The sequence below is a fragment of the Colletotrichum phormii genome, assembly GCF_030913505.1.
Source record: "Colletotrichum phormii strain CBS 102054 chromosome Unknown BDP81scaffold_30, whole genome shotgun sequence".
Taxonomy (NCBI): Eukaryota; Fungi; Ascomycota; class Sordariomycetes; order Glomerellales; family Glomerellaceae; genus Colletotrichum; species Colletotrichum phormii.
Window position 1 is genome coordinate 5287 of NW_026851472.1, and position 22415 is coordinate 27701.

At 50.6% G+C, this 22415-nt stretch overlaps 7 protein-coding genes across 7 annotated transcripts; 3 read left to right on the forward strand and 4 right to left on the reverse strand.

The window, feature by feature from the left end:
- Window positions 1–415: 415 nt before the first annotated feature.
- Window positions 416–673, reverse strand: BDP81DRAFT_439719 (uncharacterized protein; the record flags this gene model as incomplete). The annotated part of the gene is made up of 1 exon (XM_060591433.1): window positions 416–673. A coding segment is annotated over exon 1 (234 nt), but the record flags the coding sequence as incomplete, so codon positions are not given.
- Window positions 674–1078: 405 nt separating this feature from the next.
- On the forward strand, window positions 1079–2206 carry BDP81DRAFT_439720 (uncharacterized protein). Its single transcript, XM_060591434.1, has one exon. It carries the CDS (start codon window positions 1411–1413, stop codon window positions 2167–2169), a length of 759 nt encoding a protein of 252 aa, XP_060439166.1. The 5' UTR covers window positions 1079–1410; the 3' UTR covers window positions 2170–2206.
- Window positions 2175–2808, forward strand: BDP81DRAFT_439722 (uncharacterized protein). Its single transcript, XM_060591435.1, has one exon. The coding sequence runs from the start codon at window positions 2440–2442 to the stop codon at window positions 2773–2775; it is 336 nt and encodes a 111-aa protein (XP_060439167.1). The 5' UTR covers window positions 2175–2439; the 3' UTR covers window positions 2776–2808.
- Window positions 2809–3740: 932 nt separating this feature from the next.
- BDP81DRAFT_505336 (uncharacterized protein) lies at window positions 3741–4759 on the forward strand. The gene is made up of 2 exons (XM_060595641.1): window positions 3741–4213; window positions 4321–4759. Exons 1-2 carry the CDS (start codon window positions 3778–3780, stop codon window positions 4683–4685), a joined length of 801 nt encoding a protein of 266 aa, XP_060439168.1. The 5' UTR covers window positions 3741–3777; the 3' UTR covers window positions 4686–4759.
- Window positions 4760–9419: 4660 nt separating this feature from the next.
- Window positions 9420–9941, reverse strand: BDP81DRAFT_266753 (ankyrin repeat domain-containing protein; the record flags this gene model as incomplete). Its single annotated transcript, XM_060582896.1, has 1 exon — window positions 9420–9941. A coding segment is annotated over one exon (522 nt), but the record flags the coding sequence as incomplete, so codon positions are not given.
- Window positions 9942–10253: 312 nt separating this feature from the next.
- On the reverse strand, window positions 10254–13060 carry BDP81DRAFT_293432 (uncharacterized protein; the record flags this gene model as incomplete). The annotated part of the gene is made up of 3 exons (XM_060583085.1): window positions 10254–11121; window positions 11175–12013; window positions 12080–13060. Coding segments are annotated over 3 exons (2688 nt in total), but the record flags the coding sequence as incomplete, so codon positions are not given.
- Window positions 13061–19043: 5983 nt separating this feature from the next.
- On the reverse strand, window positions 19044–20705 carry BDP81DRAFT_332597 (glycosyl hydrolase; the record flags this gene model as incomplete). The annotated part of the gene is made up of 2 exons (XM_060585603.1): window positions 19044–20213; window positions 20265–20705. The coding sequence occupies 2 exons, from the start codon at window positions 20703–20705 to the stop codon at window positions 19044–19046; spliced, it is 1611 nt and encodes a 536-aa protein (XP_060439171.1).
- Window positions 20706–22415: the final 1710 nt, after the last annotated feature.

A 22415-nucleotide genomic window follows, 5' to 3' on the forward strand; every position in this document is an offset into this window, starting at 1 on the left:
ACCCCAAGTCTCCGGTTGGGGTTACGCGCCGGCCAATCACCGCTCCGTCCCGGCTCCAACCGATACGGCTCCAACGCTCGGACCAGGTCGCGCGGTTTGGCGGGCCGATTCTACTCGAATCGGCTGCGAATAAGACTAGTTATCTACATAAACGGCTGCTCTCAACTCCTCCCACAGAATTCGCCCTCCCAGCCACACATAAAACGCATCCCAACCCTTTCTTCCATCTTCTATAATCTGCACCCCTTCAGCAGCCATCTGCTCCTCGAACACGCCGCTCCATACCACCTCTGGAAGTCTTGCTATACTGGCCGCAAACACTTCTACTAGTATACTTCCTAGTTGGCACGCTTGTCCCTCTACCTGGTGAAACCGCCCGCCGTCCTCTGCCTCGCCTTCCCACCGCTCAAAAACTCCTGCGGTAGCCCGCAGTAGAAGCAGCCGGAGAACAGCTCGAGACGCCTCCTACCGAATATCTCCCGCTCGGCAGTCCTCATACCTTGCTGTACCCGTATCCACTCCGTCTCTGCCCTCCTCGGGCATCTAGCAAACGTATGCCTCTCGTCGTCCCTTACCCCGAAACATAACGCGCACCTCCTGCGTCGCCCGTGAAGCTGCGCGAGAAATGCTTCTATTTCGCCAGCCTCGCCCATCTTCTCCACCCTGACTCTCCATTGGTCCAGCTTCGCATACCTGTCCAGCATATGGAACGCCGCCCGGCCTCCTTCGCTATCTTCTGCTACGCCGTCCTCGCTACTACGGTCGAGAACGAACCCTAACCCTAACCCTGGATCGCCCCCGCGGCAGACGTCGCATACTTCTTCGTCCTCCTCACAGCCGGAACGGTTACTTCTCCCGTCCATCACTCGGTCGAGAACGACCCGTCTGCATTCGTCGCCGGCGAGATACTCTTCTATTGCCGCCTCCTGTTGCGATCCGCTGCTGTTGCCGCTGCGGCGCACTACGACTGATGCGCTCGGCTGCCCGTCGCGCCCCGCTCGCCCGCTCTCCTGCACGAATCGGCGGAGTCCCGTTGGCATGTCGGCGTGGATCACGAGCCGCACGTCCGGGATATCGATGCCCAGTCCCAATGCGTTCGTCGCCACTACGACGCCCTCGGCCCCGTTGCTTCGACGCCACGCCTCGAGCCGAGCCGCCTTGCCCTCTGTCGAGTCGACGTCGCTGAAGAACGTGGCGCACCCCAGCACTGATCCTAAACGCTCTACCCGCTCGATTGACGTGGCGTATACCACCGCCTTGCCTCGCCCGCCGCTGGCCAGAAGCTCACGTACCCACTGGACTGCTACCCGGCATACCTCGGCCTCAACCGTGTCAAGTGTCTTGAGCGCCGCGTCATCTTCGTCTTGTTCTGCGCCACCGTCGTCCTCGTCACTGATCCTGTCGCTTGCTATGACGACGGAATATCCTATGTTCTTGCGCGTCGTCGCTGTTCGGAACATGCTGACACGACTTGCCTCTAGTCGCATCGCGTGGAAGAATGCTGCTTCGTCCCTTGGCGCGAGCGTCGCCGTTAAGCATATCGTTTGTACACCGAACTCGCGAATCGCCTCCCCGAGCTCGCTGAGCCGTGGCCGGAAGCTCCGTGAACCCTCTAGTACGACATGGCACTCGTCTATAACGACGCGGTCTAGCGCCTGCCTCCCTTCTAGCCGTGCGATGAAGTCTCTGAACCCCTTTGTAACGGCTGACTCGACCGTGACGAAGATGATGGACGCCGCCTGGTTGTTCTTCCGGCTCTGCCACACGTGCGATGTGATCCCCGCCTTGACGCATCGCCTGTGCAGATCCGTCCGCAGCGCTACCAGCGGCGTCACAACCACCGTCACCCCGTCCGGCGAGCAGAACGCCGGCAACATGAACGAGACGCTCTTGCCGCCGCCCGTCCCCATCACCTGCACGATCGGCGTATACCCGCTAGCGATGGCGAGCACCGCTTCTCTCTGGTTTCCGCGGAACCCCGCCGAGTCGTCCCCCGTCATCTGCCGTAGCTGGCCCTCCAAGTCTATCCTCCTTAGCTTCTCGAACCGTCGGAGCCTCGCCTCGAGCCGTGGCCCTTCGTACGCCTCCGTCTTTTTCCTCTTATATCCCGCGGAGTCCCATTTCGACTCCGAATCCTCGGCGCCGAACCCTAGAAACCTGTGCCACTGACGGCTAACTCTGCGGAACTGTTATTGCCTCGCCGCGAGACCGCTGCCGAACTGCATGAGCTCTCGTGCGTAGATCATGCCCGCTAGCCGCGTACTATGTCCCGCCTGTAAGTCCTACGGGCTATCCTCGACCTTGTCTATTCCCTCGTCCGACCCCAAGCCTTCGTCGTCTCCACCCGGCCGGCTAAACGACTCGTTCAAGTAGCGGTTGGCAATACCGATGGCTATGTGCCGCCATATACTTACGTTGACCTGGCATCCCAGTAGCCTCATGCTGGTGCGCTGTATAATCCGCCGCGCCCTGTCTGTCGTCCACGTTCGCTCATCTTTCTACGTCCAGTCGCCTACGCATGTGCTCTCATCCCCTGCCTCGTCTGTATTTGTACTGCGATTGTTGCTATCCCTGACGTTTGTGTTATCCCTCCGTTCTTCCAACACTGCTGCCGTCCTGCTTTCTTCCGGGTCCATCTGCCGAATAATGTCGTCTGCCCATAAGAACGCGCTGTATCCGCTGGCCTCGTACATGATGCCCTGCACCTCCTGCCAGAATGGCAAGATGAGCCACAGATACCATATGACGAGCTCGCCGACCTCCCTCGGCAGATAGCGGTGGATCACCTTCGCCTGGCCTGTCGTCCGGTACCCTTTATGGTACGCCGTGACGAAGCATAACATCTTATTATGTACTAGTATGTTGCGGACGCTCCCGTTGACCGTATTGACCGTCCGTAGACCTATAAGCTCGCTCGCCCGCGCCGGCTGCCCGCCGAGCATATGTAGAAGTATCCACAGTCGCTCGCGGAGTTGTTCAAATGTCCTCTCGAACTCCTGTATAGCTGACGGCTGGAACGGTCGGTCTGTTGACCTATAACCGTTGCTTGTGCTGCTTAGTCCCTAGCGCTCTGCTGCGGCGGGTGACTGCGCTAGCCGTATGAATAGCTAGCCGTCCCCGCTAGAAACCTAACCATTGCGGTCGTCGGCGAGAAATGAGTAGCCCGGCTTCGTCTCGCTATGGTCGTTTTCGATCGATGACCATGGGATGGCTGGCAGCTAGGACCGCACGTTACTTTCGGGACCGTCTGGCAAACCTGAATCCTCCGTCGCCGTTAGCTCTACGAGTAGCTCCCGCGTCTCTCGGACCAGCTCGTGCAGTGCGTCTGATAGCTGCCCTATCGTGAACCGTACCCGTCTATATGATACGCGATCGCCCACCCAGTCCATGACACCCGCCGCTGCTATGTTGTATTAGATATACATACCGTACGTCCGCATCTCGAGAATCCAGTCCATCGGCGTCGGCTCTACGTCCTTCTCGCCCGTCGTGCACGTTATAAACCGCCGTATCTTCGCCCGCATATACTAGAACAAGCTCTACGCCGCGTTCTCTACTTCATCCTTCCCTAGAGATCTTTCTAGCTCGGCAACCTCGTCATGCCGCTCGGTATATACCTAATAGATCACTAGCATACGCGCTACCTTAATAACGGCTAAGTACTTCGTTATATAGTCTATGATCTGAACCCAGCCGCCATCCTCGGCAATACCCATCACCGCGAGTGCGCTAAGAAAAGCACTGCTATAGTCTCCGCCCTTCAGCTAGTGGTCCAGCATGCTGATAAGCATGTCAAGCGCTGCGCGTTCCAGCTTCTCCGGCGTTTGGTGCCCCGTCCCCGTGCTGGCTGCTTCCGCCATCTGCTCGAACGAGTCCCACGCTTCTCCCTATAACGACGTCAGTTTATACAGTGGCCGCTTATCGTCGTCCATTTCCTGTGTGCAGAACCAGACACCCAAGAGACATCGCCACACGCCCTTATATCTCGCCCACGTATCATCCTCCATGCGGTTATCAAACAGCCTCCTTGGTTTGACGTACGCTTCTGTACGCTGCGCCTCGAACAGCACGGCCAGCCCGACGGCGTTGGGCGCAGACGTCGCTCGAGCCTGGTCTAGCACGCTGTCGACCGTCGCCCACATCGCCTGGAGCACGACCTCATCTTCATTGATGGGTCCTATGGTGTTGAATAGTGCGCTGGCACTGAGCCCTTGTAAGTGCACCGCCCACCCTACGCGGGCTAGCCATGGGCTGGGCTCCAGCTTTTCGTTGGCGACGCGGATCAGCTCGTCGTGGCTGGTCTTCACACGTTCTACTTAGACTTCCCGGAGATCTCGAACGCGGTCCATTGCCTGCTACGCCGGGCGTCTGTTCGGAGCGGCTTACAGAGACTCATCGGCCGTCTATCCCCGGGCCACCTCAAACCACTGGCTGCCGGCTCGGCTTGGGAAGAAGCGTTGGCATTGGACGCCTATTATCCATGGCAGCCGTCGGGGCTGCTGGCTTTTCTTGCTCACGTCGCCCCCCTTCTTCCACTCATTCACCCACTCATGTTTCTCTCGACAGTGCTGCTGCATAGTCTGCAGCCGGATGCATACATACGAGCACGTATCGCATCGTATGCCGTCGTTACGTGGCGCTATGATGTATGGGATTGCCGCTATATGTGGGCTGGGATGCTCTAGCCCTGCAACATCAGACTGTGTTTTATACACTGTCGTCTCTTGCTCGATCTTGCAGACAATAGCACATCTCTCTTTAGGTTGAATAGACGAATGACGCGTTCTCAAATGTGCGGCCGACTCGTTAGCAACTACTGCAAACTGACAAGATGTGCAAATAAGCAGACAAAACGACTCAGCAACCATAAATGGTTCCATTATTGATGGCGTCGTAACGATTATCTTTAGATTGAAATATCTATTCCTATCGTCGATAACGTGGTTCATCAGTCAGCCGGCCGGACCAGTCAGCCGGACGTTTTTTCCCACGTCCACAACAACATCTAGTATTTCTCAACCACAACGCATTAAATCAATTATTGGTTATCGCTATCAGAATCTCCTGATAATTCGACATCTTTGGAACAGGTTCGTGCATTATGCCCAGTCTTACCACACGCACCACAGCGTCTCCGAGTCGGCTGGGCTCTCTTTGATGGACCCCCCTCCTCATCCTCTCGAGGTGCTGGACGTTTACCTTTTTGTTTCTCTTCCAGCAAACCCTGAGATTCCTCTATACTAAGTGCCCCTCTAAGCTGCACACGCGACCTTTTAGCCCTCCGACGCTTAGCAAGTGCTACATTCGCATCCTCAAGGGTACGAAGCCGATCAGTCAAAATAGTGATTGAGTGCGCCATTGCCTGCGCACCCTTTGACAATTGCTCAACTGCAGCAATAATTGGTGTCGGTGAGCTTCCTTTATGAGCAGAGATCCGGCTTTTGATAAAGTTGGACTGCGAGACGGCTTGTTGTGGGTTAGAGGGCGTTTGCGACTGCCAAGGTGGTGGTGTTGAAGGGCTGGCCACAGGAGGTATAGGCATCCGTAAACGTACATCAAGCTTTTCAATGACATGCTCTAGGTTCTATGGTGAAACTTCAGCGCCTTGAAAAGCAGCCCTAATGTTTTCTTCATTAAAAACTTTGTTGTGGGCCTGGTAGAAGGCAATAAAGAACTCCGACTTGGTGATGTGGATTATGGAGGCTCTGATAAATAGGTTGATTTTATCACCGTATGCGCGTTTCAAAGGCGAATAAAGCGCAATATCCAATGGCTGTAATAGATGCGACGAATGTGCAGGCATACTGACCGTTACAATATTGTTCTGCTTGCAGTAATCGTCGAATTCGGCCGATAAATGGCTCTCATGGCCGTCGATAATGAGCATCCGGTAGACGCCCTTAGTTCGGTTCTTAGTATGTTTGTCGAAGTGTTTAATCCAGTCAAGACCCGTCTGATTATCCGTCCATCCATTAGCAGTGGGCTTGATGACCCAGTTGCTCGGAAAACCTGATTCTGTGGTCCAACTGGCAAGGTGATATACGCCCTTGACGATCACGAACGGAGGGATGCACCACCCGCCCGAATTGATACATTCAATGACTGTAGCCCATTCACGGTTACCCGGCTGGACAGGCTTTGCTTTGCCGCGTCGATCGGCGTGTGTTACCACTATTGACGCGGTGATCATGCCCATCATGAAGCCAGTCTCGTCGAAATTGTATAGGTCCTCCTCTTGGATTCCATACTTGGTCATCATGTTGCGTAACAACACAAACCACTTTGAAATAACCTCTGGGTCTTCTTGAAGAGCCCTTTGATAATCGTATAGACGATTAAACTTTGTTTTCAGAGCAGGCTGTGAGTCCATAAACCGCCTGGCCCATCGCTTGCCAACAGGCTCGGCATTACGCGCTCGCAGCAGGAGATTGGCCATATCTTCCACACCGCCAAGGCGCAAAGGAAATCCTCTGGAATCCTGTTCAATAACGTATTGGAGAAGTGTTTTCTCTTCGATCGGATCGAGTTTATGTCGTTGGGGTTGAGTTTGTTCGCGTCGCGGTCGGTTGTTCATTCTATCGGCTAAGGTGCTCTTCGGAATACCGTAGGTCTTTGCGGCACGCGAAATGCTCAAGTTACTACCTGCAGCGCGTGTCGATCGGATCGCTTCAATCGCAAGAATGACTTTGTCTTCTTGGGTGTAGATTGGCATTATGGTTGTTGAGATTTTACGCGTCAAAGGTTTAAGTGGTTTGGACATAAGTGTGTTTAGAAAAAACGTCCGGCTGACTGGTCCGGCCGGCTGACTGATGAACCACGTTAGTTATACTAACTTATACTTCTTGTTCTATGAATGTTTTCTACGACATGGGGTAACCATAGTAACGTGTGGGTGCGACCCATCAACTTCCCAAATGTGGAATCCTCTTCAGCGCACGGGCCAGCCGTCCATGGGGGGAAGTAGAGATGTGGTCCAATCATATAGATGCGGGGGGGTGGAGCGGCGAACACCACATCAAAACTACAGCTTCAGCAATAAAATTACTTATAAATTAATCTAATGTAGTTTTCTTTCCAAAATTGGCATACTTCATATCCTATACTTATGTTATATTTTGCAACTTAAAGCTAACGTTTTACTCTAGAATCAGCTGAGTTCTTTCAATCAACACCTACCCCCCTAACATTCAACCAACACCTACCCCATGCATGTCACCCCCCACTTTTCCATTTGGTGAGGATTTCAACCATCACCTAGTAGGTGTTTGTAGTTGCCAGTATGTTAGGTTCGACGCACGAGCCATCTTGACCCTATCAAACCGTCAATCACGAATCTATACATATAGAGGTGAATACTGGGTTTATAATAAAGGTAAGATCATTTCTGAGCTCGCCTAATTCTCAGCTTTCGATGCATGTCTATATCGTCTATTTTAGATAAGAAAAACTCAATGAAGCTGACCCCCTGTCGTTTCAATGAATCTGACCCCTTGTCTTTAGGGACCCATTTCTATTTCTATGGGCATTTCAATGAATCTGAGTCGGATTCATCGTTGTCTGTATGTTAGGGTTATGAGCCGAAGAGTAAGTTTATTAACGTGGTATAGGTGTTCGACTAGTCGATAGTTTCGAAGAGGACCATTACCTACAAGACTAGTTAATAGTACGGCGGATCTTTATTTTAACTAGCTAAAAAAAGCCAAAACGGCCTCTTAGAAGTCGTTAACTTGAATCAGCACATCGTAAGGTGTTAATTACGCCGATCACTTGTTACGGCCTAAACAGTTGGTCCTGTCATGGAGTAGCTATATAATGCAGAACAAGGGAAAATGATGCGGAGTCATCATTATCGAAGCTTTTGCTTTGTGCCACAGTTGGTTGCCTTGACCTGCTCGTAACATCACTGCAGTAATACCTTAAGAGCAGATTTTGGCTCAGGTGTCTCCACTTGCTAAATATCTAAATCTGATGACGGTCAGCTTTAAACGACCGATAAGTCCGATGCTATCCGCAGCTTCGCGCGGATTTCAGACGGTAATGTAATTACGATGCGTCGACATAAGTCTCGTTAAGTAGTGGGCTTAGTGGAGACATAGTGGAGCATCTTTACAGTGCGGCCGACGATAAGGTATACTTTAACTTACCTTCTGAGGGCATCCGGTGCATTATGTATTGGCTGTCTAACTATCTATTATACTGGATTGGCTCTCCGTCCGAATAATATTGTTACGACCCAACATGAAGACCAGGGCGTGCCCCGCTGACGCCTAGCGGCTACGGCGCATCATATATGCAGGACGGGACGGAACATTGGGGAAACCCCAGGAACGGAAGAACTATGGTACAAGTCACGTGATGATAAGAGATATGATAAGGGATAAGGATATGTTGGATATGCGACATATCCAACCGAGTCAAGGATATGTTGGATATTCGGCATATCCAACATATCCAGACAAAGTGGACTGTTCAGCACTGCTCAGTTAGGATCGGACTTGTATATAAGGATGGACTCGAGCTGGGCTCTAGGACAGACTTTCCATAGCTTCTTCAGCAATTAACTTCGTATCAGGATTAACATCCGCTTTCAGCTACTACCTTGACAAGACTACGATTGATCACCGAAGCCTTACCTACCCTTACGATTGACAGACATAGTTTCCTTGAAACTATTCCACGACTACGATTACTGTTACCAGTTCCGCAGCCTCAACTTCTGCAAACTACCCCTACGACTAGCTGGCCGTAACAAATATTCGGGCGACCTTGATTCCAATTTTGGCCTCTATATCTATACTCAATTCCGTGCCCTCCGCTATAAATTCCAACTGCATTTTCTGCGAGTAGGCGTTTGGGAAGAACCATTTTGCTATAGTAGCACTGCGCCGCCGTATAGTCGTCATCACCTGAAGCATAGTAGAGAAACGAAGCCATGCTTTTTATAGAAAGGTTCTGAAGGATTTGAAGTGGCGTTTGCCTGACCATAAGCGTTCTGTTGCTTGTAGGTAAACGTGGCTACGTTGGGCTACCGAAGTACTTCAAAACTTTAAGCTCTTATCGAAGATATCAAGAATCAAAGCATGGTGTGAATCATTTCACACGGAGGCTCCATTCCCACGCCCGCGTCGAATGAGAAAACTGGGCTGAAGACAGTATCTTCAGGCTGTGCAGTCAGCTTAAGACCCCTGCCAAACCAGCCTCGGAGTAAATTTACAGTCATCATCCTCCAGAACAATGGTCACTACCTTGGTATCTAGTTTTTAACAGTACTTGTCTCATCTACTTGCCCCTTTATCGACAAGGAGCTGTACAATCTCTTGATGGCCTCCTTTAGAGGCAGCGTAGAGAGCGTTGCCGTAGTAGCCGCCCTGCGCGTTGACATTTGCGCCTTTCTCGAGGAGAAGTTGTACGATCTCTTGATGGCCTCCTTTAGAGGCAGCCTGGAGAGCGTTGCTATAGTGGCCGCCCTGCGCGTTGACATTTGCGCCTTTCTCGAGGAGAAGCTGTACGATCTTTTGATGGCGTCTACAACAGGCAGCGTAGAGAGCGTTGCCATAGTTGCCGCCCTGTGCGTTGACGTCTGCGCCTTTCTCGAGGAGAAGCTGTACGATCTCTCGATGGCCTCCTTCAGAGGCAGCCTGGAGAGCGTTGCCGTACCTGCCGCCCTGTGCGTTGACGTCTGCGCCTTTCTCGAGGAGAAGCTGTACGATCTCTCGATGGCCTCCTTCAGAGGCAGCCTGGAGAGCGTTGCCGTACCTGCCGCCCTGTGCGTTGACGTCTGCGCCTTTGTCGAGGAGGAGCTGTACGATCTCTTGATGGCCTCTAGAAGAGGCAGCCTGGAGAGCGTTGCCGTAGTGGCCGCCCTGTGCGTTAACGTCTGCGCCTTTCTCGAGGAGAAGCTGTACGATCTCTTGATGGCCTCTAGAAGAGGCAGCGTAGAGAACGTTGCCGTATAAGCCGCCATGTGCGTTGACATTTGCGCCTTTCTCGAGGAGAAGCTGTACGATCTTTTGATGGCGTCTACAACAGGCAGCGTAGAGAGCGTTGCCATAGTTGCCGCCCTGTGCGTTGACGTCTGCGCCTTTCTCGAGGAGAAGCTGTACGATCTCTCGATGGCCTCCTTCAGAGGCAGCCTGGAGAGCGTTGCCGTACCTGCCGCCCTGTGCGTTGACGTCTGCGCCTTTGTCGAGGAGAAGCTGTATAATCTCTTTATGGCCTCCAGAAGAGGCAGCCTGGAGAGCGTTGCCGTACCTGCCGCCCCGTGCGTTGACGTCTGCGCCTTTCTCGAGGAGAAGCTGTACAATCTCTCGATGGCCTCCTTCAGAGGCAGCCTGGAGAGCGTTGCCGTACCTGCCGCCCTGTGCGTTGACGTCTGCGCCTTTGTCAATGAGGTATCTGGATACCCTTAAGAGTCCACCGAGACAGGTATAATACAGACATCCTGCTTCGGGGAACCCAGGCTCATTCTGCCAAGGCCTATCAGGCTGATAGAGGTAGCCCCATCTTCTAAAAGTAGTCTCTTCTTGGAAAAAAGTTATTATATCATCAAAAGTCTCATGGGACGATTCTGCCAACTGGGCATGTACCAGTATAACCTCCGCAGCATACCGTGCCAGAGGGAAGGTCGATTTCATGGTCTGGAATCTACAGTCAATGCTTTTAATATAGGTGAGGCAGGTCCTCGCGATTGCGCTACTGGCCATCTCAAGGTTGAACTGGCTTCGGTCCACCAGGTATTCCTTGACTGAAAAGTGGGCAAGCTGTACTTCTCTTACTGTTGCCTCGTCTCGCTTGACCTCAGCGATTAATACCAAACTGGGACAGTAACACAGTATGTCGTCGTCACGAAGCAGTCTGCGTTCGGTGTTAAACTCTCGTTGGCCTTTCTTCATCAGCGTGGCAATCACGTCAACAGCTTCCGATACTGTCAAAGGTCGTTTGGCATGGACGAGAAACTGTAGTAGACGGAACGCATCGTCTTTGAGCTCGGGCGATATACTCAAAAGCATGCGCTGGTACGTTTCGTTGAGATCCCGGGGCAAATTGCGTAAAGCTTTTCTGATGGCATGAGGATGGAGACATTTGGCAAGGCTGTCTAACTGACACGCCGCCCATCGAAACCTAAATTAAATGTCAGAGCTTGGTAGCATATTATGGTATCCTTGTACACCTACATCCCATCCGCTCCGTCTCCAACCTGGCTGCGTATTTGATCTAAAAGATCGTGAGGTATTTTCTTCTCCTTGAAGTCAGGCCGCTGATGAAGCTCGTGGTCGACATAGGAGCGTATGTCGGCGTTGACAGCCTCCTTGCTGAGCAGCTTGCAGTTATTTTCGCCGAATAGCCGAGGAATTTCGCGTTGAAACTCTGCTTCGGGCCGCCCAGTCACAATAAGCTTGGTCTTCTTCGTATTCGAGCTGCTAGAAAGTCGTCTAACCCAAGAAAGAAGCTTATCTCTTGTCGTGCATTCATCTAGAGCATCGAGGACGACGGCGACTTTAGGGGAGCTTTGCAGCATCGACTCAACACAGGCCGAAAGAGCGTTGACCTCTGGCTGTCGGCGGCCGTCATCGCTAGAGGTGAACAGTCTGTCAAGTATTTTCGTGGCCTCTGTTTCCGGGTGATACAACTGGAACGCTAATGAGCGTAACAAGTCCTCCAGCGTTTGCTTCCTCGTGTCGTTGAAATCGAAAAAGAATTTTAACGTGAGGTACGCGCCTGTTTCCTCAAGATGATCAAGAACTGTAGTGCTCAGGACTGTCTTGCCACATCCCGCAAGACCATAGAGCCATAAATATTGGCGTTTCCCAGCCACCCACTCACAATAGGCGGCACTTTCCAGCAGCCAACTTCCAGTGCCAGCGTGACGGCGTTCTCTCGCTCTCGTGACGTTGGTCGACGGGTCTGCAGATGATAGCCAGCTATAAAGCTTCTGAACATGTTGATCGTCTCTGAAGGCTGTCACAGCGGTGTTTGTTCCAGTCACAACGTCATATACAGACCTGAGATCTTTCTGGACTACGTCGAGTTAGACGATGCTAATCAAACTCGGATTGCCATACTAACTTCGGCCCAACACCTCCCCGATTGGTGTCTCGGCCTCGACCTTGTTCAGCGGAATTTGACGCAAAAGGTCCGTCGCATAAGCAGCCGCCGTCATCGCCGCAAACCCTTGCCATTCCTTGTTCTTGTGCGAGTCGGAATAGTCACAGATCCCACGGACCACCAGGCATGGGAAATGGTTCATCAGACCAGCCGCCTCCATCTCAAAACACACGACGCCCTTCTCTTTTGCCATGGTATCCCTAATTCTGGCATTTTTCATCAGTTGATTCGAACTAGCAATCAACCCATAGTGGATGGCGGGATTATCGTTAAGGTCGTCTCGTTCAGTCCGATATACGAGGTGGGTTGGACTATCGCCGCACGCGCTATCGCATTCGTCCGCTGGATTGGGATGAAGGACATCGGATTGATAGAGCCTGTCGCTGTGCGGAGGGGGCCGCGCGTATTTCTTTCGCAGGCGAGGCCACCTTGCTAATGCTTTTTCAATGTGCTCATTAAGCTGATGTCCCTCCATCTCGTATTGGCCCTTCAGAGCGTTCACAGCTGTTCGCAGCGCCATCGGCGGTTGGTCTAAGAAATCCGTGTACTCAAAGGAGATGTCCTGGTTTTGAACCAATTTGCCATAATCGTACTGGAAGACGCCGCCCTTCCCTCTGTCACGGCTACTAACAACAACATCGCCAAGCCAGACATCGTGTTTCTGGCTGGGCGCGCCGCCGCCGATGCCAACCATGAGCCCAATGCGAACATTTGGGAAGCTGTGCAGCATGCCTTGGGCCACTACAGCAGCCGAAGTTGTACCATACTCCCCGTCAGGCAAGACGGCGACCACGACGTTATGATTACCGATCCTGCCCAGCGCATAGCTGTTCTTGTCGTGATGTGCGACAGGAGGGCAGTCTTGGTGCTTCTCGTCGAAGAAAGCTTTCGCCGCGTTGAACTCAGTAGGCAGGGCGCATATCCAGCCGACCGTATATTTTACGACGTCTCCCATAGACGGCGTTCTAACTACTGATAGTAAGCAAACAGAGCGGCTATTGATGGGGTACGAACGCGAACAGCCTGAGCCGCCTGGGAAACATCAAGATATGGTTAACAAGCAAGAATGGTGATGATACTGCCGAAAGATACCGAGCAAGTTGGAAGTTTGGAAAGCGGGGTTAGCTGCCCCTTTATCCGTAACCTGCGTGGGATCAGGCCCTTATTGTGAGATATTGACCGTTGTCACCGTCATGTGGCTGGATACAGCAGGCTGAGCCTCCTGCAAATCTGATTCGCGATGTACTGCTGTAGGTTTGCCGCATCACAGCCACACTTGGTGGGATGGAGGTGATTGGTGAAGCATATACACTAGTAGTTTGATGAAGCAAACGAGCGGTATCATCACGTGGAAAGGGACCTTTCATGAATCAACCAGGAATGGTGATTGCATGAAAAAACGGTGAAATGCATCAGTTGGCTGCGGAGGAGGTTTGGCGGATGATATAGCAATCTCCGGTCCCGCATCAACGAGAGCGTTCGTATCTAGTGACCCTCCCTGGCCTCCCTGGCCTCCCTACACGCTCAGCTTCAGAAGGTGGGCTCACCTCGGATGGTCTTGGGCCTTGCGAGATGGACTTTGGAGTTCATCTAGAATGTTCTATCCTTGCCATGGGCCCCACCCAAAAGCCAGTCCGAACTAATGCAACACTGCCACCCTCACTTAAAGTGGCTATAGCCCGCCACCGGGCGCTTACCACGTTTCATTTCCCTCTGTGCCTTGTTCCCCCGAGCCAATGACTGCGACCATGACCGGAGATGACTGGCTATATGAGATCAGTAGCGGTGATGAAAATGATCATCGAGGAGACCCAGACATCTCCGATTCCGACAGGGAATTGGATCACAGCGCTTCCCCACACAGTCAGCTTCCACCCGTCCTTTGGGCGTTGCCATTCCTGGACTACCACAGATGGGCCTCAGGCCAGTCTTACGATGAACAGCCCCCGCGTTAATTGCTTAATATAATGTAATGGAAATTAACCCTGAACAGTAGAAAACCGGTGGAATAAACCGAACAGAACCTTGTTATAGCCCCGAGCGATTTTTGAAAAGAGGTGCTCTCGTCTAAGGTCGACGGGATTGTTGCTTTGAAGAAGAAAACCTACGAGACTAGTACGACGATAATCGTTATGTCGGTTCCTAACGATTGATCCTAAGATAAGATCATAAAGCATTTTTAAGTAACGTGGTTCATCAGTCAGCCGGACGTTTTTTTCTAAATACACTTATGTCCAAACCACTTAAACCTTTGACGCGTAAAATCTCAACAACCATAATGCCAATCTACACCCAAGAAGACAATGTCATTCTTGCAATTGAAGCGATCCGATCAACATACGCTGGAGGTAGTAACTTAAGCATTTCGCGTACCGCAAAGACCTACGGTATCCCGAAGAGCACCTTAGCCGATAGAATAAACAACCGACCGCGACGCAAACAAACTCAACCCCAACGACATAAACTCGATCCGATCAAAGAGAAAACACTTCTCCAATACGTTATTAAACAGGATTCCAGAGGATTTCCTTTACGCCTTGGCGGTATGGAAGATATAGCCAATCTCCTACTACGAGCGTATAATACCGAGCCTGTTGGCAAGCGATAGGCCAGGCGGTTTGTGGACTCACAGCCTGCTCTGAAAACAAAGTTTAATCGTCCATATGATTATCAAAGGGCTCTTCAAGAAGACCCAGAGGTTATTTCAAAGTGGTTTATATTATTACGTAACATGATAACCAAGTATGGAATCTAAGAGGAGGACCTATACAATTTCGACGAGACTGGCTTTATAATGGGCATAATCACCGCGTTAATAATGGTAACACGCGCCGATCAACGCAGCAAAGCAAAGTCTGTCCAGCCGGACAACTGTAAATGGGCTATAGTTATTGAATATATTAATTCGGGCGGGTAGTATATCCCTCCGTTCGTGATCGTCAAGGGCGTATATCACCTTACTAGTTGGACCACGGAATCAGGTTTTCCGGGCAACTGGGTTATTAAGCCCACTGCTAATGGATGGACGGATAATTAGACGGGTCTTGACTGGATTAAACACTTCGACAAACATACTAAGAACCGAACTAAGGGCGTCTACCGGATGCTCATTATCGACGGCTATGAGAGCTATCTATCGGCCGAATTCGACGATTACTGTAAGTAGAATAATATTATAACGGTCAATATGCCTGCACATTCGTCGCATCTATTACAGCTATTAGATATTGTGCTTTATTCGCCTTTGAAATGCGCATACGGTGATGAAATCAACCTATTTATTAGAGCCTCTATAAATTACATTACTAAGTCTGAGTTCTTTATTGCCTTCCACCAGGCCTATAATAAGGTTTTTAATGAGGAAAACATTAGATCTGCTTTCTAAGGCGCTGTAATTTTACCATGGGACCTAGACTATGTCATTAAAAAGCTTGATGTGTATTTACGGACGCCTATACCTCCTATGGCCAACCCTTCAACACCACCACCTTGGTAGTCGCAAACGCCCTCTAACCTATAATAAGCCGTCTTGTAGTCTAACTTTATTAAAAGCCGGATCTCTGCTTATAAAGGAAGCTTACCGATACCAATTATTGCTGCAGTTGAGCAATTGTCAAAGGGTGCGCAGGTAATGGCGCACTCAATCACTATTTTGACTGATCGGCTTCGTACCCTTAAGGATGCGAATGTAGTACTTGCTAAGCGTCGGAGGGCTAGAAGGTCGCGTGTGCAGCTTGGAGGGGCACTTAGTATAGAGGAATCTCAGGGTTTGCTGGAAGAGAAACAAAAAGGTAAACGTCTAGCACCTCGAGAGGATGAGGAGGGGGGTCCATCAAAGAGAGCCCAGCCGACTCGGAGACGCTGTGGTGCGTGTGGTAAGACTGGGCATAATGTACGAACCTGTTCCAAAGATGTCGAATCATTAGGAGATTCTGATAGCGACAATCAATAATTGATTTAATGCGTTGTGGTTGAGAAATACTAGATGTTGTTGTGGACGTGGGAAAAAACGTCCGGCTGACTGGTCCGGCCGGCTGACTGATGAACCACGTTATAACAAATTGATTAGCTGGTTATAGAGAGATGATTATAAGGATGGAGCTAGCTTCTCCGCGCCGGTAAGCGGTTGAAGGTTTATGTATAACTAGATTACGTGGAGAGTCTCTCCACGGGCCGGCCCGCTGGACGAGGCGCTACCGCGATTAGCCTTACGGAGCGGAGTGCACGGATGGATGCCGAGCAATAGGCTACTAGCGAGGTTGACCCATGGAGGCGGGTCTATTAGCTCATAAGATACCCGGGCGCCCTTTACGACAACGGACAGTAGTGCTAGCAGGATCGTACCCGAAAGATATACCACAAACTACTTGATCATTATATAAGAGATCTTGTCCGGTAGGTACAGCAAGGCCATAACCTGGATACCCATGACGATGTCCCGGAGGAGATCCGGGCGTGACTGTATGCCTAGGAACAACAGGGTCGCAAGCGGAAGCGGCAGGATTCGGGATCAGACTCTGCTGGTTATGTCCCCGTGATCATCCATAACCATATTCTAGACTATGTGGTAGCGTCGGATAGAGCGTCACCAGATCTCGGCAGCCTAGTCAGCCCGCCTTCCCGTCCACTTCCCCTCTACGTGGATGGGCTGAGGGACGATGCTGTCGAGGTATACTGCAAATAGCATTGCTCCAAAGTAAGAAGCCTTACCTAGAAACGATACTTCGAGCTCGTATATAACCTGACGATCGAGAGGGGGCTGGATCTCGAGCTTGTTTATGAGGACAACGATGCTCAGTTTTTTATTAAGCAGGGCGTGCTGGAAGGTGTGGCTCGCCGATGGGTGCGGGATATTTAAGTCTATCTTGAGCCGGAACACGGCATCGTAGTAGCGTGATATTCATCCATTTGGTTGCTTTAGTCTAGCGGCTCGTTAATAGAGATCGAACAGTTATGGAAATGGCCCCTAGCACTCTTTTTCCGCTGGCCGACGATCGTCACACATTCCTCTAGAAACGATTGGAAATCAGCCCGTATAAATCCTTGATGTTCGTTCTATATCTGTCGGATGAAGTTCTTCAACTCGCCGAAGTAATGCTTAATGGGAATGATATCGGGCGGATAGGGTACTAAGTAAAGCAGCACCACTCCCGCTGCCGTGCATATTTCCCGTATGCGGTCCGAGTGATAGAAAGAGGCTTTAACTATAATCAAAACAGACCGGGGCTCGGGCTAGCGACCATGGTATAGTAAGAGTATCTCGATAAAACTCTCGAAACTTTCGTATTCGTCGATCCTTTATACACCCGGAAGTGTATCACCCCATCTTGAGTATATACCGGTAGAATTTGGTACCTCCGACCGCGGTGAAATCGCTTGATTTGACGTAGTCGCTTCCCTCGAGGAGCCCAGCCTCGACAGTATATACCGATGCTCTTGTCTATGCCGGATTCGTCCACGAACACCAACTGCTCGGATCGATATTGCGAGATCCGGTGCATATATTCGTCTCGCAGGTCTAGGTTACGCTCTTAGGCGACATTCTATGTGGCTTTCTGGGACCATTTATCCCTCCTCAAGGCCCAGCTAATGCTAAAGCGCGATACGTCGGCTTCGTAGTGTTTTCGAAGGAAGGCAGCCATCTGATTTAGAGTCAGACATGGGTCAATAGCGAGGTTGCCATGCAGGGCGCTCAGTATAGGAGGCGTGATCGACTTAGGGCGGCCGGAAAGTCTCTATGGTTCCAAAGGTGCGCAGTTTTGTTACGACCCAACATGCACGACCAAGAACAGGGCCTGCCCCGCAGGCTTACGACGGTTACGATACGCCATACATGCACAGGACAAGGGGACACAAGGCACCCAATCACGGAACGGAAGAACTATGGTACAAGTCACATGATGATAAGATAAGGATCATTTGGGATCAATATGATCCAACACGACTTGGGGGCTAAACGATCATTCTGGATCAGAATGACCCAAGACGACCCAAGGGACAAGGGACATGTTCAGGATCAGGACTTGTATATAAGGATGGAATTGAGCTGGACTCTAGGACAGACTTCCATAGCTCTTCAGCAATTAACTTCGTATCAGGATTAACATCCGCTTTCAGCTACTACCTTGACAAGACTACGATTGATCACCGAAGCCTTACCTACCCTTACGATTGACAGACATAGTTTCCTTGAAACTATTCCACGACTACGATTACTGTTACCAGTTCCGCAGCCTCAACTTCTGCAAACTACCCCTACGACTAGCTGGCCGTAACAATTCTACCCTATATCTTTACCGTCTCCACTTCATTTTCTATAGTCTTTTCAACAGATTCTACTACAATCCATTGCTATAATCCTGCGCCAAATCGTGAAATCACCCAAGTTTTGGTATTTCAGCCATTTTCACAAATGAACACAATTCTCAAGCATTGGCATGTCCTGAGCCAATCCGGGGCTGCTTATGTACCTGCAGCTACATCACAAATGCAGCGAATTATCAAAGGCTAGCAACGGCTGAGAACTTTTAGTGTCTACAGCTTTAGACCCGAAAGTAAAGGCTCGAACAGTTGTACTGGCACGCAAGGGACGGAAATCGGCCGCTTTTCTCAGATTTGGATGCCACGCGGTGGTAATACTTGATGATCGGTCGCTCGCATCCACTATCGCTAAGGAACCAGTTATCAACCGTTGCCAATGCGTGGATACTTAGAAGACCGGCCAAGCTTTCTGTTCCTCGCGTGCTGGTGTCCCAGCAGCCTCGGTGCCCTGAATGATCTGCCGCGCCAAGACCGTTGTCCACTTTCGCTCGTTCTTCCACGTCCAGTCACCTAGGCTTGCGTTCTCATCCCCGGGTCTGTCTGTCACTTTACGAAACAATATAATGAGATTATCCTGAGCCTATTTAATCTCTCTTTTCTATACACGTATTCTCGATTTACTTCCATGCGCTTTCTAGTGTATTGACTTTAATGCTTACGATCATGCCCTGAGGTAGGTCGGTTGTACTTAATGTGAAGCACGATAATGGCTGAGTCGTAAAGAACGTGTTAGTCGCGCTATCGACGCCACCGTTGATGAAGACTTCCAAAATCGACCTGTCGATCACGCCACTGAGGCTCCATGAGTTTTGTTCTGTCGTCAAGCTACTGATCGATGTTCTTTCCGTGAAGAAGATATTATCGAAGCCCCGGGCACCATTGCGATTGACGAAAAACACAGGATCCCCACCGAAGAAGTATCCGCCGTTGATGTACTCGCTGGTGGCATTGCTCGAGAACGTAAAGTTCAAAGAAGCAGTCGTCACAATATTCTTCTCTGGAATGCCTGTCACGTTCACCTCCCAGTATATCGCGTTGGATTCCACGTCGGAGTAGTCCACAATTAGCGTCCCGTTACCCATGCTGTGATTAGAGGCGAGCTCGCGACCCAGCACAGGTTCCAAGTTGTAGGGCGCCGAGACCAACTTCCATCCCACACGCTTCGCCTTCGTTAGATAGTTCTGACGCGGAAGACTCATAACACTTCGCCAACCCTCGCTATCAGTCGGAACGGTTTGCGCATATTGCCAGTTAGATGCCCATCCGATTGACACCGGGAATTCCTCTTCAGGGAGACCGTAGAACCATTGTCCAGCATAGTTATCTTTTCCAAAGTCTGCAATTCTCGCAGCTGCGTCCACAGCCTCAAAGTGAGTACCATTAAAAGTGCCAGGATGGTACTCTGTTATAGAGCCTCCTAGAGGCGCACCGGGATTGATGCTAATGGCCATAAGCCACATGTTGTCCTGCCTCTTTCCCTCTGCGTTCATGTAAGGCATAGACACGAGGTTTGGGCACTCATACTGCAGACCAAGAAGGCCATGATGGGAGAAGTTGCTTGTTGCTGTCCAATCTTTCAGGTTGGGAGACGTGAAGATGCCGATGGCAAAGTCATGTGGATAGGCAACCACCATGACCCAGAAGTCCTTGTAACGAATGACTTTCGGATCGCGGAACTGTGCAGTTGTACTCCCGATAACGGGATTGTTTGCATATGGGGTAAAGGTGTACCCTCCATCTCGAGAATAAGCAATACCCTGAGTCTGCAGCGTCGGCGATGCCAGAGTCTTGTCACATTAGCCACAGTGGTAGCGAACGTATGATTGGTGTGAACTCACATAAATTGCAACCACCCCGTTGTCTTGATCTGGGAAGAATCCCGATGTATTGTTCACATCAACAACAGCACTTCCAGAGTAGATATAGACACCTTCTTCGGGGGGGAAGAGAGCTATGGGCTGGTTTGACCAATGGTACAAGTCTCTGGATGTCGCATGTCCCCAATGCTGGTTTCCCGCAACAACGCCCGTCGGATTGTACTGGTAGTACAAATGCCAAACACCGTCGGCATCTCGGAACATACCATTGGGGTCGTTCATGAAATGTTGAGGAGGAGAGAAGTGCACTTGGGGGCGATAGGTGCCATTATAATCGCCAACGATTGGTATCCCAGTTGGAACAGGGACGGGTGGAGAAGAAGTTGTTGATTGACCAAGTGCATGCCGAGTGAGTTGGGCAACTCCAACAAGGGCCGTCAAGAAGGCGGTCCGAATCGTCATGGTGAAGAATTGAGAAGGAAGTGATGCCCGATTGTTGATCAAGGTTTATCACTACAGGCAGGCTGCAAGGGCGATATATATATATATACACAAAAGTCGAATCCCTGGAAAACTGCTTCTACGAGAGTTGTCTCCACTTGAAGCCGCAGCCAAAATGCTTCTCTTCGAGCAAAGAAACTTTACCCCACGGAGAACAGGCCACAAGGCATCCCCGGCATTTGGCTTGACTCGCTCTCCCCACGTTTTAGTCATGGAGAAATGGTGGAGGAAGCTATCCTCGATAAAGTGGATACAAGTTAGCGTAGCCAAGGCGAGCTTAAGCAATGAAGGAGAAATCGATAGGGCTTGATGGGCTTGTGAACGAGACAAGTCGGGCCGACGATAGAGAAACCGTGGTGTTTATGATATCCACTTCGGTCGAAATCTCGCCTTAGCTAGTGGCTAAAAGAGGAGAAGAGGGGGCACGGGGAAGTCTTCGCTAAAACCTCTCGATAGCTAACGCTCGAGACGATAGCATCCCACCCGGGAGCTCAGGTCGAGAGTGGGGGGGGATGAATGACCTCCGCCTCGGAGGTCTCTCATCGGATCCGCTGGATGACGAGTCTCACCTCTTACGGTAACTCAAAGGCGCCACTGCACAGCTGGCTTCCTGGCCTGTTTGCTTCCTTCTCGGTCAGAGAACAGCCCAAGGCTGAGGGCGGTGTTTATGCCGAGTCCAGAACGACTGGAGCAGGTGTTAAAAATGGTGGAAACGGATGTCGAAATGCTTCGGAAGGAGATAATTTTGATACTGGTTTGCTACATCCCCGGGAATCTAAGTCCGTCATGTTTTTTTGGACATGCCTTGAGATGTCTTAAACGTACAGAGTGACTTGTATTTGAAATTTTTAGGAGACCCTAGAAGTATCCCATCAGGTGCTGATGGACCTCATTTTTGCCAAGAGCGGGGTAGAGCCAATAAGGGCGTGGGAAATCTTTAAGTTAACCAATCGATTTTCAGTACCTCTAATCTCTTTAGATTTTGGGTATGCCAGAGGTACCAGCGATCTCTATTAATACGTAATAATACGTTATAGTCTAAGCAGCCCTTCCGAGTTTTTTTCCGCTGTTGCTGCCGACTAAGGTTATTCCTAGATACCTTACCTAAAGGCTGCCGTAATACCTTCCTACTACTACAATAAGAGCAAGGTGAACAAGCCTTTCTTGATCCCTTCCTATAGTGTTCCTATGGAATAGAGGTATTCCTTTTATCTATCCCATCGGGTGCTGATGGACAGCACTTTCGCCAAGGGCGGGGTAGAGCCAATAAGGGCTTGCAAATCTATTAAGTTGACCAATAGGGCTGCAGTACCTCTATTTCCTATAAATTTCGGGTGTACCAGAGGTACCAGCAATCTTTGCTAATACATAATGGTACATTACAATCTAAGCAGCCCTTTCGAGTTATCTGCCGTCGTTACCGAGCGATGTGTTACGACCCAACATGCATGACCAAGTTCAGGCCTGCCCCGCAGGACACGGCGGCTACAGCGCACCATATATAAAGGTGAAACAGGAACACCAGTAACCCTCTACGGAACGGAAGAACTATAGTATAAGTTATATAATAATAAGAAGGGATTATTTAGGATTAATATGATCTAATACGACTTAGGGGCCAAACGATCATTCTAGATGAGAATAATCCAGGGCGACCTAAGGGACAAAGGA

Bases quoted from the DNA above. Each gene is read 5' to 3' on its own strand.
- BDP81DRAFT_439720 (XM_060591434.1), top strand. From the start codon at position 1,411: ATGACGACGGAATATCCTATGTTCTTGCGCGTCGTCGCTGTTCGGAAC.
- BDP81DRAFT_505336 (XM_060595641.1), top strand. From the start codon at position 3,778: ATGCTGATAAGCATGTCAAGCGCTGCGCGTTCCAGCTTCTCCGGCGTT. The intron at 4,214-4,320 runs GTAAGTGCACCG...CGTTCTACTTAG, and splicing joins TGCGCTGGCACTGAGCCCTT to ACTTCCCGGAGATCTCGAAC.
- BDP81DRAFT_439722 (XM_060591435.1), top strand. From the start codon at position 2,440: ATGCTGGTGCGCTGTATAATCCGCCGCGCCCTGTCTGTCGTCCACGTT.